At 51.5% G+C, this 16,477-nt stretch overlaps 1 protein-coding gene across 1 annotated transcript in view; it reads right to left on the bottom strand.

Annotated features, from left to right (window-relative positions):
• The window catches only part of CSF1R (colony stimulating factor 1 receptor), a 30,368-nt gene extending 14,508 nt beyond the window's left edge, over nucleotides 1–15,860 (bottom strand). The window contains exons 1-9 of the mRNA XM_026008765.2: nucleotides 15,195–15,860; nucleotides 10,712–10,969; nucleotides 9,984–10,268; nucleotides 8,626–8,762; nucleotides 7,799–7,958; nucleotides 4,072–4,258; nucleotides 1,310–1,425; nucleotides 999–1,119; nucleotides 704–891 (exon numbers count right to left, since the gene is read on the bottom strand). Coding sequence (XP_025864550.1) covers nucleotides 704–891; nucleotides 999–1,119; nucleotides 1,310–1,425; nucleotides 4,072–4,258; nucleotides 7,799–7,958; nucleotides 8,626–8,762; nucleotides 9,984–10,268; nucleotides 10,712–10,969; nucleotides 15,195–15,243 — 1,501 coding nt within the window. The 5' untranslated portion in view covers nucleotides 15,244–15,860. The remainder of the gene's footprint in view (nucleotides 1–703; nucleotides 892–998; nucleotides 1,120–1,309; nucleotides 1,426–4,071; nucleotides 4,259–7,798; nucleotides 7,959–8,625; nucleotides 8,763–9,983; nucleotides 10,269–10,711; nucleotides 10,970–15,194) is intronic.
• Nucleotides 15,861–16,477: the final 617 nt, after the last annotated feature.

Genomic DNA, 16,477 nt, shown 5'->3' with positions numbered 1-16,477 from the left:
TCCGCCCCGAGAGCCTCGCCAGGGCCAGGCACACAGCGGTGCTGAGTCCTGGTTGGCAGAAGTCTGAAGGTGCGGCGGGTCTCTGCAGCTGCAGGCCTCTCACTCACACTCAGACAGCCGGAGCCCCCGTGTGACAGGGAAAGGCACCCCTTCCTCTAAGCAGACGCGGCCTGCGTCAGTGCCTGGCTAGCCATCAGCACCCCCTGGACGGTGGCCCGGAATGAACGAGACTGTATCTGGAGGGAAGAGTGTCTGAGAGGGAAGGAGGGGGCTGAGGGGGCTGGCCCTGAGGTGTGGTTGGGCTGGGTCCACTTGTTGCCTGTCTCTGTCCCCATGCTCGAAGCTGCATGGATGCCCCGTTCCCCTGTGCATCCCTGAGTGCCTGGCACACAGCTCATGCTAAATACATACTTGCGAAGCCACGCTTCAGGCTGCTTTCTCTCCGGACCTCATGGCTTCCTGCCCTCCGCTCTTCCTCCCCGCCCCCTGTGCTTCTAGTCCTTTGGGTTCTGGACTCCTCCACCTGCCTCTTCAGGAAACCTTTGTTCAGGAGGTAGCTGGAGTCGGACCCAGAGAGGTGGAACTCGGTAGGGCTGGGATCTGCTCCACTTTGGCCCTCTGGCTCTGGCTCCCTGGCTCCCTGGGGCTGGGGCAGTTTCTTGGGCCCAGCTCCCACGCTGGCCTGAGAGGGGTGAGGGCTCACCTATGGAGATGGGCCTGAAGGCCTGGGAGCTGTTCCCCACGCTGTTGAGGGCCCTGCACTCATAAGTCGTGTTGTGTTCCATGGTCCCCATGGCCAGCAGGCTGTGGACGATCACCTTGTGGAAGGGCTCCTGGCTCAGGACCTCCGAGTAGGAGTCCTCTAGGACAAGCGCTTGGGCCTCATCACATCTGAGAAGAGCAGAGTGTGGCTTAGAGTTTCAGGATGCCCAGTCCCTCGGCCCCTCGGCCCCTCAGCCCCTCGGCCTGGGGTGAAGAAGGTGAGCAGAGCCGCTTACCTATCTGTGTGGCCTCTGCACTGCAGCCATGTCACATTGGGCTGGGGATACCCAGAGGCTTCACAGAGCAGTGCGTCAGAGCCGTTGACAGTGGTCCAAGTGATCCTGACCTCTGGGGGGTCTGAGGAGAAAAAGAGGAATGGATGAGGGAAGGATCAGCCCCAGAGGCCCCAAGTCCCCTGCACTGAGCTGCTTTCCCTCCATCGTCCATCTGCAAGCCCCAGGGACCTACAGGCAGCCCAGGGACCTTACTCCCCAGCCCCCTAACCGAACTCCCGCTCCCACCCCCACGCACCTGCCCCATCACTCACATCGTAGGGTGAGCTCAAAGGTCAGAGAATCCCCGCCTCTAGTGCTTCTGGCCATGAAGGAATAGCGACCGGCCTCTGAAGGCTTCAGGCGAGGCAGGGAGAGGGTGGAGGTATACCTGCAAAGAGGGGCAAGCTGTCTGCAGTGAACCTCAGTCCTGGTACTTGGACAACCTTCCTAAAGGGCTTTTTTATTTTTGGTAAAGTGTCCAGGACACAAAGGCCTTGGCTGAGCCAGGCACAGGCTGAGTGCCATTGAGACATGGGAAAATCAGCAAACCCAATGAGCAACCCAATTCCTTAATTGCTTCTCTCATTTGCAAAGTAGTTTTGTTCTGAGATTTCTTCTTCTTTTTTTTTTTTTTTTTTTTTGTCCTGAGATTTCATAGAAATGATGTCTGTGAAGTGCCGACCCTGGAAAGCACATCAAAGCCCTCTCTCACCCCCCGAATGTATCTACTTACACCACCATCACTGGGTTAAGCAGTCCCTGCTCAAAACACCAGCACCTAGGTTAGCTGCAGCCCCGAAAGCACCAACCCTGCCAAGAGGGACTGTGAGAGGGATGAGAGGCAGGATGTAGCCACAGGGCTGCAGAAACCAGGGTTCAAGTTCTTGTGCTGTTGTTTCTGAGCTGTGTGATCTTAGACAAGGTACTCAACGTCTCTGATTCTTTGCTTCCCTTTCTGTGAGGGTTACACTGATGGTTATTAATTCACAAGCTTGGCCTGGGGACGAAAGGGGCATATATTCGGGGTACTTGACTCAGAGCCCAACTCAATGTAGATTGTGGTTATATACCAATTTAATGGTGCCTTTTGTTACAGAAAAGACCCAGAAGCAAATGCAAATAACATAAGTTATCCTCAGCTGATTCCAGATAATTTTTCCTTTTTTTTTCTTCTCTTAATCTCTATTTTAGCATTTGTCCATTATGGACATGCACTGTTTAGGTAACAGATAGGTTTTTAAAAAATAAATTACAGCATATTATTATAAATTACACTGGGCTAATACCCATGGTATTCAAAGGGCAATCTCATTCAGCTAGACCTTAGGCATACAGAACCCCTCTACACACCTGCCTCTTAAGCTGGAAGAATTTAACTTTTTTGTGTGACTCAAAGTCACCATCATGAATGAACACATCCATCACATGAGCTCAGTTTGGTGGCTGTTTGGTGACCAGGTTTTTCTGCCGTGTGCTGGATGACCCCACACCCCCGTGTTTGGGGGATCTCCAGAGTTTCTTTTTGCAATGTCCCTGTTGCCTATGGATCCCTGAAACCTGTCCGTGGACCATCCCCCTCCCAGGGGTCTATAGACTCTAGATTCAGAACTTCTGCTTTAGACAAGGAGAAGCTAGAAATCCTGACCAGAATGGATGAGAAAGGAACTGGGAGGAGAAACATGAGGAGGACAAGGAAACATTTTTGTCCTGCTGAACATTTTGTTCTGTTTTGATTCTGAAAGTTGGCAAGCTGGAAGCCAGGCATTCATGAAGTCTGGGCTTCAGAAGCTAGAAAAAGAACTCTGGAGAGTTCTGGAGTTAGAAGTTGGCTAAGGGAGTATCTAGCAAACATCTAGCAAATCCCTAAATAATGGCAAACATGTCTCCTCTCCTAAGTCAATTAATGAAGAAAATACTGGCTGGAGATGGTGTCAAGGACTCCCAGGCTGCATGGGGACCTTGAGGGAAAGAGCTCGACAGTAGATTAGAGATGTCTGTCAAGAGTGTGGGATAGGAATGGGTTGCATGCACAGCGCATGCTTGCTGTTCTTGAGCGCCGTACTCTTGTTCAAACACAAGTGGGTAAAGAAGCTATTGTTTTAACACCTGCTACTGGTGTTCCTCCTATAGATGAGACTCTTATGTAGTAGACAACCTGGTTACACCACTTTGGATGGGAAAGTGACACCCTGAGGTTGTAAGGAGACAGAAAATAGACTTCTAACATGTTGTGTGTGGGGGATAAGCCAGATTCTAGAAGTGGAAAGAAGGGGGAAAAGAGGAGATAGAGTCAGATGGCACTTTATGAGAAGCATTTTGAGCCTGTAGAGAAGAATGAGCCCTTTAAAGAACTTTTGATGTATATGTGATTGTGTGATGCTAGTTCTGTCTACCCCCTAAACCCATGTATGTGGCAGATTGCCTGTGTAGTCATTATTAGGAGGGTGTCTAGGAGTAGAAGTCATGAAGCATGGGGCAGCCTGGGGGGCTCAGTGGTTTAGCGCTGCCTTCAACCCAGGGCGTGATCCTGGAGACCCGGGATCAAGTCCCACATCGTCGGGGTCCCTGCATGGAGCCTACTTCTCCCTCTGCCTGTGTCTCTGTGTCTCTCATGAATAAATAAATAAAATCTTAAAAAAAAAAAAAAGAAAAGAAATCATGAAGCACTGTCTTCTATATTTGGATTGGCCACGAAAGAAGAGAATTAATGGGATTAAGAATTATTCAGTGAAAAAAAAAGAATCTTCAGTGAGCCTGAGAATACACACCTCAAGAAATAGTAGAATTCTTGAGGAGGGCATTGGATTTTCCAAGGATGTGGGACAGAGGGGCAAGCCAATTTTATCAAAGTCTCAAACACAGATGACTGATATTGAGGTTCTATAGTCAGGAAAAGTGAGACCCGGAAAAGGGAAGGGATTTATTTGTTCCAGGTCACTAGCAAGGTTGAGATATGACCCAGTGTCCTGCCTCCTGGCTGAAGTGTTCCCCTTCTGGCTGTGGGGCCATCCAGATGGAAGCTGACAGGTGGTACCTGTATGTGTCCTTCGTGATGACAAACTTGAGCTTGGCCTGCTGGTCGGAGAAAGGTCCCAGATAGGTCCAGTTATAACCTTCCAGGCTTGGGTAGGCCTCCACCTTGACTTGGAGATCGACCTTCTCACCCACAGTCACTTCCTGGAGGAGGCTCTGCTCAGAGGTCAAGTTCAAGTAGGCACTCTCTGGAAAGCAGAACACATAAAGATCTGGCATTGCTGGGAAGATGTCTCAGTTTATTTGCTCATTTGGTGATCCACCCTTTGACTCAGCCATTTAGCTGGACCCTTCCTTTGTGCAGCAGGTGTGCAGCCCCCACCCCTAACCAAGACTCACCCTCTGGCATCTCCCTTCCCACCACTGTCCCACAGAAACCCAAACACTTCGCTGAGCCCCTGGGAGAACTCGGACAAATTCTTATCCTCTTTGCTACCTCTGCCTCCTTATTTATATAACCAAGAGATTGGATATTTTGTGTTGTTATAACTTTTTGAAAGTTTTTCAGTGGCAAAAAAATCAAAGTGGCAAAATGCAAAGACACCCTCACTCATTTCCCCTTCTTCTGGTTATAGTTCAGGCAGTGAAGCTTCCACATCTAGCTCTAAGGAGGGCATGTGACTCAGGCCAGCCAGTCAAAGTAGTTTGTCCCCTTTGGACCAGGGAATGGTTTAGGGTAGGCACATGAGCCCTTGGGTCCTTTGACACTTACTTCCATGATTTTTGTTGGAGCTCTGGGAAAGGAGAAGCCCTAACTCCAGGGGGTTGTCAAGCCTGATACTTGAAGGAATCCACAAGAAAAATGTTGAGCTGAGAGGCAAGAGGCAACAGGTTCTTGTCCATATCAACTGAACACCAAGATCCAGTTCACCTGAAGCTCAGATCCATGGGCTTTTGAGCTATAAGGCCAATAAAATCCTCTTGTGATCAGGCTAGCTCAAGTTGATTTCTGTTACCTATGCCTGAAAAAGTCCTGACTTGTTTCTTCTAATTAAATCTTGCATGAATTAAAATCAAGTTACTTTGGTTGAATCTCAGGCAGAGGAGCTATGGCAAGAATCCCCACTTACTCACCCTCTCCATGCCTCTCACGGAAGCCCCTGAAATACTTTCTCAAATCCCCCAAGACTTTACAAAAAGCCTGGAACTAGATGATCTCTAAAGGTTCTTCTCCTTACTCGTCTATGAAATCTAAAACTCACTCTTTTACCCTGTGATATGCCTGCTCCAAAGTCCCTTTGGCTCCCCATTGGAGCCATACAGATTGGCATTCAAGGCTCTCCTCAATCAGGTCTCTCTTTATGCCCGTCTAGCTGTCGCCCCTCTTCCTACACACACACACACACACACACATACACACACACACACACACACACACACACACACTGCTCCACCCATCTGGGCGTCCTCATAGGCCCTGAATACACCACAGTCATTCCTACCTTGGAGGTTTCTATCAAGCCAGTTTCTCCACCAGGAGCCCCCTCCACTTCCTCTTTTCTATTTCGATCCTTCTCATCCTTCCAGGCTCATCCTTATCAGGGGGTCCCCATCCACCACTTCAGGCCACAGGGGGCTCTTCCTCCTCAGGACTCCTGCTGCCCTTCTAGACTACACATCCATTAGGCACCACATCTATTCTACTTCATACATCTTCTCCCTTCGGGTAGCCATCCTCTCTAACTAATCTGGGAGCGTTTAGGGCAAGGCTTCTGTCTTCTTCTCTCTCTCCCCTCAGCCATCTATCTGAGGAGGATGAGTCTCTCCATCCTCCATCCATCCTCCCACCACCTCCACCACCACCACCCTAATCAAGCCTAATCAAGCCACCATCACCTCTAGCTTGGACAATCACAGTGGCCTCCTACATCGTCTCCCTTCTTCTACCCTCCACAAAGCACCATGTTAAATCTTATTACATGCAAGTTGGATTGTGTCACACCGCTTTACTCAGATCCTCCAAAGGCATCCCATCTCTCTCAAGGGGAAAAGAACCAAGTCCTTACATCGGCTTACAGGGCCCTGTGGAATTGGATACAATACGTCTTGGCTCACTTTGTACCACTCTTCCTCCCGAGCTCCACCCCAGCCACACTGGCTGACTTATACCTTGCACGTGGCCAGCACAGTCCTGCCAAGGACATTGCTTGCCCTCTGCCTGGAGCTCTGTTCGGCAGTACATCTGCATGGCTTACCCCCTCACCAACTTCAAGTCATTGCTCAAATGTGAGCTGGCCAGTGAGACCTTCCTTGGGGACACACTCTACTTTAAATGGCAAACTCTAGAACTGATTCAGCTTCCAGAATTTATGTTGCTCATCACTTGTCTTTTCCCAGCTCGAGCACAAACTTCATGTGGGCAGGGGCCTCCATGTATGTTTCCTTTGCAGCCGCACCGTCAGCATCGAGAACAGTGTCTGCCCAGAAGTGTGCACGAACACGAACATTGAGTGACTGTGGTACCCGTACACTAGGAAACACACAGGCTCAGAACCCGTACCTGGGGAACAATGCTATGAGCTTCTCCCCTCTTTCACCCCACACAGCTCCCAGCAATGGGGCCTAGGGGAGTGCAGGTGCTATAAGGGTGGTGATGGTCATGCTTGGCCTCCCCAATACCCCTCTATCTCCCATAACATTGAACACATGAGGTGTGGCCAAACCAAAGTCATTCAGCCTGTCCTGACCTTGAGAAACTCCCACTTAGCCTGCCCAGACTCCCATCTCCCATCTAATGCACAGGACATCTGACTGGCCTTCTGAGATCACAGCTCCTATGCACACGAGGCAGCATTTAGTCTGTGCCAGAGTGATTAGATAGATAGATAGATAGATTGATTGATAGATGATAAATAGATTCACTCAATTCCCACAACAAACCTATGAGACAGTGACTCCTAGTACTGTTAGTATCCCTGTTTTTTAGAGAAGCAATGTGCTAGTCATTGGCGGAGCCAGGTTGGGATGCTGCCTTGGGAGTATGGGCTGCAGGCCACCACCACGTACCCCTCCACACAGTCTCATCCCATCACTCCCCTCTTAGACTCTCAATGACTTCCCAACATGATATGATGCAAACCTCCCACCCATTTTACTATCTGGATGGTGCCTCCATCTCTGCTTCTCTGGGGCCACTTGTCACACCACTCACATCCTAGCCATGGGCAACTTCTCTCCACGTCTCAAATGCTCTCTGATCTCTTTCCCTTTAGGCCTTCCACATGTTGTGCTGTTACCCTTCTGCCTTGCTAACCTGCCTCGATTTTTCTGAGCCTAACGTAGGCCACTTTGTTCAAGTCAGGGTTGGGGGGTCCCCTTGGTGTCCTCAGGACACTCCATACTTCCTGCATGGATCACACTGGGTGAGCATTGTCTGCTCCCGTGTCCATGTGATGTGGGTGTTCCAGGCATGAAGGGATGAATGATGGAGTGAACAGCAATCCAACAGGGAGTTACTGGACATCAGTCACAAAACAAAAAAGCACGATAGGAGCCCTAGGAAGGGAGTGAGGGATTCTGGGGAAGGACCTGGGAAGGACCTGGGAAGGATCCCAGTGGTGTTGCTCCCCAGCCAGGCCCAGGATAAGGGGAGTCTAGTGCAGGTGTTCTCAACAGTGTCTCCTCATTCTGTGCCATCAACTTCCTCCTTCTCAATCCCCTCACACACTCTCTCTGCACCCCCCCACCTGGGATCTCTGTCAGCCTTCCCCCATCACCCTGATTCTTACCTACCACCCGGAAGATCATGGAGGTGGAGCTGATGCCTCGAACATTGGTGGCCACGCAGGTGTAGTTGCCAGCATCTTGGAAGCCTACGTGATCGAGCTCGAGGGTCAGGACTTTTTGGTACTGGTTACCTTGGAAGTCGGATTGTTGAGGGATTGTAAGCTGTAGACAGAAAGAATGAAAATGGGATACCAATATTGTTTAGGGATTAGAAAACCCTGCGTTCAAATCATCAACCCTTAAAGATTACCATCTGCCTTTCCTTGGGCAAAAGACTGAACTCTGAGCCTTGGTGTCTTCATCTGCAAAATGGGACTAATACTAGCCCATACTCCTAGGGTTGTAGGGAAGAACAATGAGCTATTGCTTGTAAATGTGGGTAGGGTTGTGCCTGGCACACAGTAGGCACAGTGGGACAGCAAGGGGCTCTTTGAAGCAGCCCAGTGCCGTTCTCTTTTGGAGATGCTCTCTGCTTCCCTCTCTCCAATCTTTTTGAAATGGCCTTTATTTTCCTGGGCTTTGAGGTGCCCTAGGAACCCCTCACTAAGTCAGAAGTGAACTGACCTCTGGCTCTTGTCTACAGACTGGGGCAAACAAAGGTCATGGGTCAAGGTGGTAGAGTATCACCTCCTTCCCCCCACAAGATTCAGTGGTGTGAGCCTGAGTCCTAGTTCTGAATCAGCCTTTGATGGGCAGTGAGATCTTAGGGCCTGGGCCGCACCCTCAGTCCAGAGAGCCAGCTCGTAGGGGGACTGGGGCTCCATCCTGCAGAGCCTGGTGTGCTGGGAGGATGGGCACACCTAATCCCACTGTCACCCCAGGGACTGACCTTGGTGTCTTCGTGTTGCAGGAAGACGTCAAAGTTAACATCAACATTGCTGGCTGAGCACTCGATGTTGGCGGGCTCTCCCTGAATCCGTACCAGCTCTGCAGGCTTCAGCGACAAGGTCGGGGGCCCTGGGATGACTGAGGCCAGGGAAAGCGACCCATAAACACCCAGGCCGGAGCTGTCACTCTGCTCCCTGCCACAGGGAGAAACTGGCTGAGGCTCTCACCCCACCCCTATCGCAAAACCCGGGAGGCAGGCTTGGAGGCCTCAGACAGCAGGTTCTGTTTTTTAAACGGACTCTGAGAAGCCTACTCCCCTGCATCGCCACACCTCTCCCCAGTCTCACCCTGGTCTCTGCTCTGGGTGCCTGCAACAGCCACCTGGAAGGCCCCCACTTCTCTTCTGACCCCTGCACAACACAGACTGCTTGCAGCAGCCCAAGGAGCTCTTAAGAATGTGGATTGGATCACAAGCAACTCCTGGGCTGGGATCTGGTGGCTTCCCATCACTCATGGGATGCTAGCCCAGGCCCATTACTGACCATCCAAGTGCCTGCTACCTCTCGCTCACCGCTCTGCAGCTGCACCGGCCTCCTGGCTACACAGACTGCACACTTGCCCACCTTCCTGGAGTGCTTTTTCCTTCCACATTGTGAGTGGGTGGTTGCTCTCATCCTCTAGATCTTTCATTCTGAGAAGCCTTCTGTGACCAGTCAGCTGAATGAGCCTCCCCATCCCACACACATCTAGCTTTCTCCAGCTTGGTTTCTTGTTGATCACCATCAGCATGTTATTTGCTCTCTCTAGTCTGTCTCCCCCACCCTTGGTGGACAGCAGTATCCCCGGTGGCTAGCACGGTGCCCGAGACAGAGTAGACACTGAATTCAAGTTCAATGAATTGAGTGGGAAACCCATGTCTGAGGATGTGGGACAGCTTCAGGCTCTCCTCCCGTTCCTGGAACAGTCAGAACCTGTTCCCACCTCATGCCTTTGTACCTGCTGTTTCCTCTGCTGAAGCAGAGCTTTGCACGGCCACCTGCTTCCCATCATTCACAGTTCAGCTCCAATAAAATGTCACTCTCTCAGAGCGCCTCCCCTCCCCACTCTCTCCTATCCCCTTGTGGAATGATTTGCATAGTGTGTCTCATGAGCTCTTTGGGCTGCCTCTGGGCCCAACAGTTTGCTTGTCTTGCCCCAAAGGGCCCCTTATAGATGACCATGATGCAATTAGAAGGAAGAAGTGAAAGAAGAGGGACACCCCATTACTCCCCATCAGGCCCAAGCCCTGCCACGGCTCGCAAGTCACCGGCTCTCTGTCCCTGCCCTCCACATTGGCCTGTCCCTCCCAGCCCCACACACCTTTCTGCACTTTAAGCCAGATGCCCATCGACGTTACCGTCCTGCCGCCTACTCGAGCGCTGCATTGGTAGCCCTGGGACTCGGTGAACTGGGCCTTGTGGATGGTGAAGCCATACCAGGGCGAGAAGGAATAGTTGGTTTGGCGCAAGACAGGCCGGCCACGCACCCGCATCAGCGAGACACCTGCCTCCAACGCTGGGTCGGTAAGCAGGCAGGGCAGCAGCGCATCCTGCCCCTCCAACACCGTCACGTCCTGGGTCAGCACCTTCCAAGGCCGAACAGGGTCTGGGGTAGAGCGGATATGGGTTACAACTGTCTCCCTCTACCAGGCCAAGTGGTCTCTGAACACTGGTGACAGGGAGGCTCAGAGAAGCTGATCGTTTGCCAGAGGTCACACAACACCTGAGAAGCTCAGCCGATACTTCACTTCAGAGTGGGGGCGCTGAAACCAGGTTCAGCCCTACTCCTTGGTGCTGTGTGACCTTGGGCAAATGACTCAACCCATCTGAGCCTCCAGGAAATGAGCATAGTCATGGAACCTACCTCCAGGGTTATTATGAGGACTACATGAAATTGGAAGCACTGCCACTGGTCTTTGTCAATGGCAGCTGCTCAATAAATGTAGAGCTGGCTTGTTATGGTTATTAATATTAGGGCTCAGCCCTCCTGCCTGTTCCTGGTGGGGTCTGTTGGGCCAGGCTTCTTGGGAGTGGTCTCAGAGTCCTCACCTTTGACATAGAGGTGGATGGTGGCACTGCCCCCCAGGGGGCTTGCAGGCTCAGTGCAGCGATAGGTCCCAGTGTTCATGAAGGTGGCATTATTCGTGCTCAGGATGCTGCTGGGGGAATCAGGGTCCAGGTTCCAGTGTGGGGAGATGGGGCCTTCCCATTCCACGCTGCCATTGCCCACACATCGCAGGGTCACTGTTGTGCCTGGCTCCACGACCAGCTCCGGGCCTCTGGGTTCTATCACTGGGACTCCTTGAACTGGTGGGGCAAAGAGGGGATAGGGGTGAGCCCTGAGGAGGCACTCCCTGATCTGCTGACCCTAGCCTCTGAGATGGGTGGTGCCCTGGCAGGGGAGGTATGGGGCTGGGGTTCAACTGTGACTTGGGATCACCTTGAGCAGTCCTTGTCCCCTTTGTCATTTGCTTGGGCCCTCCTCCCCGCCACCCCCCCTTCCCCGCGCCTCAAATCTACTCAGGTGAGGGACTGATGTCTGGCAGGCCCCTCCTCTGAGAAACAGAGGCCTGGGAGCTTTCTCAGCTCCTAGTCAGCTGCTGTCCCACGGAGTCTCCCCCAGCCTCAGCCTTCCCAGCTGTGATGCAACATTCTCCCTAGGGGTGGACCCCTTCAGCCTCATGTATAAAATGGGCTGTATCCCTTGTGCGAGACCCAGGACCTGGCTCAGAGCAGGGGCGCAAACAAGCAACAGAAAAAACAAATAAGTGGAATGTTCATAGCAAAGTCCTCCAACATAATTTGTATGGGGAAGAAGAGAAAGGCCATAGGATCTTGGCACAGCAGATTTAGAAGGGTTGTGTCATGCCCACCCCCACCACTGGACATCTGCTCTACAGCACCATGGAATGGTTCAGAGGCTCTGTGTCTCACTTGCCCCACCTATAAAATGGGAACAATAATTATATGCATTTCTTGGGATGCCAGGAGGTTTAAGTGCATGGAAAGCCTTTGGAACCTCACCTATCTCCAAATAAATAGTAAGAGTTGGTCATCACTCTAGCCAAGTACACCAGCACTGCTGTGTTTACTAGGAAGCCAATCTCTTTTAAGGAAAATTTTCTTGAAGGAGAAAAGAGAACTTGAAACCCATATCAGGCCCTCCGGGAAGAAGGCCCGTTGCCTCTGCAGTGTCAGCATTTTTCCAGGCCTAAAATAGGGGTAAAGGAGGGAAGTGAGAGCTGATTCAAGGCCTTGGAGGGGCGGCCAGGCACCCCTGAGCCTGTGTGGGCGGAAGCACATTGCTGGCATCCAGCCTGGCCCCCAGTTTCCGCTCAGCCTGCAGCCCTTGTCCCAGGGATGTTCTCACTTCTGTTTCCTGGCCCTCCTGGCTACTGTCCCCTCTCCAGTGGAGAGACCCCCAGGAGATGGAGTGCCACCTGCTGCACATTGGAACATGCTGGGCTGCAGGGCCTGGCTCTGCCACTGACCAACTGGGTGTCGCTAATGAATCCAACCCCTCTACTCCGGTGACAGGGCCATGGACACTGCTGCCCCCCGAGTATCGGCTGAATTCAGGGTTCTCTACTCTCCTGCACAAAAGTTCTCTGGGTGGGTATTTCCACCCCATCCCCACCGTGGACTCCAGAATGGGGAAGATCTCCTCTGTCGAAGTATTTCAGGATGGCTTCATTAAATGTTTTGACTTTATATCCATCTAGAGGTGAGTTGCCTCTCTGCCTGAGCTTCTGAGCAGCATAAAAAAATGGAGTGAACTGGTGAATACTGCCACAGCCAACACAGGGGTTGTATCCCTCCTGGGCCACGTGACCACCAGGCAGAGGAGCAAGCGCCATTTCTGGGAGCCTGTGCTCCCCCATTATAGCTGCAGCTATGCAGGGCCCCAGCTGGGGTTTTACTGCAGGGAAGAGCTTGGATGGTAGGGTCACACCCCCATGGGCTGAAACTTGGTTCTCCCTTGTGCTGGGTAGCTTGCTTCACCTCTCTGACTTTTAGGCTACTCTTCCATCCAATGGGAACAGTGTGTTTCCACCTCTGAGGTCTTGGGAGAATTCAATGAAGCTATAGCAGTCCCAGGCTCGGTCAACTGCTCTTGTCCTGGGCTACAGTTTCAGTTATGACATTTCTAACCCCCTGTTCTGATCCTGACACTTTAACGCCTAAAGTTTTTAACTTGTTTAAAAAAATTTTTTTTTAAAGTAGATTCTATGCCAGCCATGAAGTCCAACATGGGGCTTGAACTCACAACCCCGAGATCACAACCCCTTAATCTAGGGGGTTGTGAGTTCAAGCCCTGAGTAGAGATCAAGAGTTGGACACTTCACTGACTTTGCCCAGGCGTCCCTAAAATTTTTAACTTTTATTTTTTTTAATTGTATTTATTTGTTCATGAGAGACAGAGAGAGAGAGAGAGGCAGAGACACAGGCAGAGGGAGAAGCAGGCTCCATGCCGGGAGCCCGATGCGGGACTCGATCCCAGGACTCCAGGATCATGCCCTGGGCCAAAGGGAGGCGCTTAACCGCTGAGCTACCCAGGAGTCCCAATTTTTAACTTTTAAAGGTCACAGCCTGTGACTGTACCATCCGCTGTCTTGAATTCTATAATTCTCGTTGTGTTCCTCTTCTGTACCCGCCTGGTCTCAGTGGCGCCTTCTCCTTCCCCTCCCCTGCCCTGTCCCTCTAGCCCCTGTCTTAGCCTCCTGGAAATGTGGTCAGAGAAATGTGTCCTGTTTTGTCCTGTCCTGTTGTCCCGGATATTCATGCAGGGCCAGACTGACACCCTCAACTTCTGCCCCTCACTTCCCCCTGCTGGTTTGGCTGGCGGGAAGGGAAAGCCTGCTCAGGCTCATCCTCCTTGGGGTGGGGGCTGGGGCCTTGGTGGACACTGATCAAGGTCCTCTTCTGTCTTGTTTCCCATCTCGGCTCCCAGGATGTGCCTCAACCTCCACACCTCTCCCTCAACGCCTCCCCTACACTGCACACCAAGGCCTAGGACATCGCGGTCTCCTCAGCGCAGGATCTTAGTGAGCCTCTCCTCATCACTAGGGTGTTCAGGCCCGGCCCTTGACTGCCTCACAGCAGCCCCTGCACCCCCACTCACTCACCACTCACTCATAAGTCTCCTGGGCTGAAAGCTGAGACTCCTGGCCTGCTGCCTCCCATTTTTTCTTTTTTCTGGGTCTAAATACTGAACAACCCTCCACCCCCCAGTAGTGAGAATCTGGACAGGAAGATAGGACAAGGAAGTGAAATAAAACCCAAGGGGCTTTCTGGAGAGAGGGGAATCGTTTCCATCTTAATTGGGATGCCGTGTCCACAAGCATATGCATTTGTCAAACCCCATCAGGCTGTATACTTAAGAATCTGCATTCTCTTGTATGTAAACTACATCTCAATAACAAAGAACAGACGCTCAAGCCCAGAGAGCCTGGGCCACCAAAAGACCCTCGGTGGGCTATCTCCTCATGGGGACCAGCTGCACCTACTCCTCAGGTCCTGCTATGGGGAGGCCAAAGCTGAGTCTGCCTTCCCAACCCCACACCATCACCATCCTGGCCCAAGGTCCCTCCAAACAAGCATGTGATAAAACAGAACTGTAGCTACAAGCCAAGCTGCCAGCCCCTCACCTCCAGTTGGGCATCCGCCTGGGATGAGAGTTTCTGCACCAATGCTGCTGCTACCAGAAGGTTGGAGGTGGGACAGGGTCTGTCACAGAGCTACCTGTCTTGAGGCCAGGCAGCCTGTGTCTGGGAACGTGCTGGCCAGGGCCACCTGCACTGTCCTCTCCGCAGGCCCTCCTCAGGTCCTCCTCTAGTAGCCTCCCAAATTTGCCTCACCTGAGCCCTGGGCCAGAGAGGCTAACCTCTTATTTCCCTTCCCAGCCCCTTATCCAAGCCTCCCAAGAATGACCCCTGCCTCTTCGGCCCTTTCCAAGTCAGGTCCTGCCTACTTTGTGGCTCACAGGCTGGCAGAGCTGGAGGGCCATTCGGAGCTCTCTAGGGCTTCCCAAGGAGCTGTAGGTCTGGATCAGCAGCATTGGCATCTCCTAGGAGCTTGTAAGAAATGCATAATCTCGTACTTGGGACCTACTGACCTACTGAGTGAGAAAGTGTAACAAGATCCCCAGGTAATCTGTGCAGAGCTGAGTTTGAAAAGCATTCTTTCGTCTAGCTCACCACTGCCCCCCAACAACCTGCCATTGAATGGATGGGCACACAGAAGCCCTGGGGCATCAGGGGCTTGTTCAGGACACACAGTGAGTCAACATCTGAGCTGGGACAGATCTGCAACCCTGGCTGGGCTGGTCCCACCCCACTCACACTTTCTTTTTCCCTCTGTTGCCTCTCGAAAGCAGATACCCACAAACCTGCAGTCCAGGCTAAGGAGATGGAGGCATAGAGTGGGGACACTCAGGGAGAGGCAGGAGTTTACGAGGTCCTTACACAGGGGCTTTCTCTGTCACTCATCTCCCCCCGCCCCCAACCCGAAGAGTTCCCGATTTTGCTCTTACCATGCCAAGCTGTGGCCACCAGCAGAACCAGCGGAGCCCCTAGGCCCATGGCCTCAGTGGGGAGGTGGCAGGTTGATGCGGGACTGAGGGATAGGCAAGGCACTGGGGTCTCAGCTGCTAGCTCCTCAGGGACCAGGGCTGCTGGACACACACTCCTCTCTGCTGTACTGGCTGTTTCTCTTGTTTTCCTCTTCCTCCTCCTTGGGCTGATCCCCTTCTTCCCCTTTTAGCAAGGCAAGGCAACCACAGAGTTTGGAAATCTTGGGTCTTCAGAAGAAAACAAAGCCATGACCCCCAGGGGGAGGAGTTGGAGTCTGGAACAGGGCCAGCCTGTGCTTGGGGGAGCTAGCTAAGTTTAGGGCCCTTCTGAAGTTGCCTCCAAAGGATCCTGGGAGAAGAGATACACCGAAGGTCAAGTAGTCAGTCAGTAACACAAGTAGGGGGTCTTTAGAGTGACCAACAGTTCTGGTTTAGCCAAAAGGAAAGTTAGTTTGGTCTGAGACAGCCTGATGATAGAAGAAGCTTCTATTTCCAGGACACTCCCCAGCTAAGCCCTTCACATTCACTGTTTCCTCCAGTTCCCATAGATCCTTTATATGTTGGGTACCATTGCCATTCCCATTTTGCAAATGGAAAACCTGAGGCTCAGAGAGATCAAACACCTTCAACTTGCCCATAATTACATGGCTACTGAATGGCAAGGTGGGATTTAGATCTAGACAGCCTGATTGTAGAACTCTTGTTACATCACCTATTAAGTTATTTGTTATTTTTACAAAGAGTCTAATTGTGCAGCTATATTTCTTCAGAAAAATAGCATTCCTCTGCCACTTCCTCTCCTGGAGTCAATTGCTTTTATCCCTTTCAATGGATTCCCTTAGTATTTTCCTTCTTATTTCTAAATAACATGGTTATGAAGTTACTTCTTGAAACTAAAAAAATTCCAACATAAAAAAAATTCCAATGATTAGTCTTTCCATGTACTTAAGTATATGTAATATGTTTTATATATACCTTTTTTTCAGAAAGGTGTTTTGAGGGGCACCTGGGTGGTCAGTTGAGTGTCTGCCTGCAGCTTAGGTCATGATCCCAGGGTCCTGGAATTGAGTCGAGTCCCACATTGGGCTCCCTGCTCAGCAAGGATCCTACTTCTCCCTCTCCCTCTGCTGCTCCCCCTGCTTGTGCTCGCTCTCTTTCTGTCAGATGAATAAATAAAATCTTTAAAAAAAAGAAAGTGTCTTTAACATCGAGTAACCATGAATACCAACCAAAACTGACTCAAG

Source organism: Vulpes vulpes, chromosome 4 (assembly GCF_048418805.1).
Source record: "Vulpes vulpes isolate BD-2025 chromosome 4, VulVul3, whole genome shotgun sequence".
NCBI lineage: Eukaryota > Metazoa > Chordata > Mammalia > Carnivora > Canidae > Vulpes > Vulpes vulpes.
Note: the sequence above shows the minus strand (reverse complement) of the source record. Positions and strands in the feature narration are given on the sequence as shown.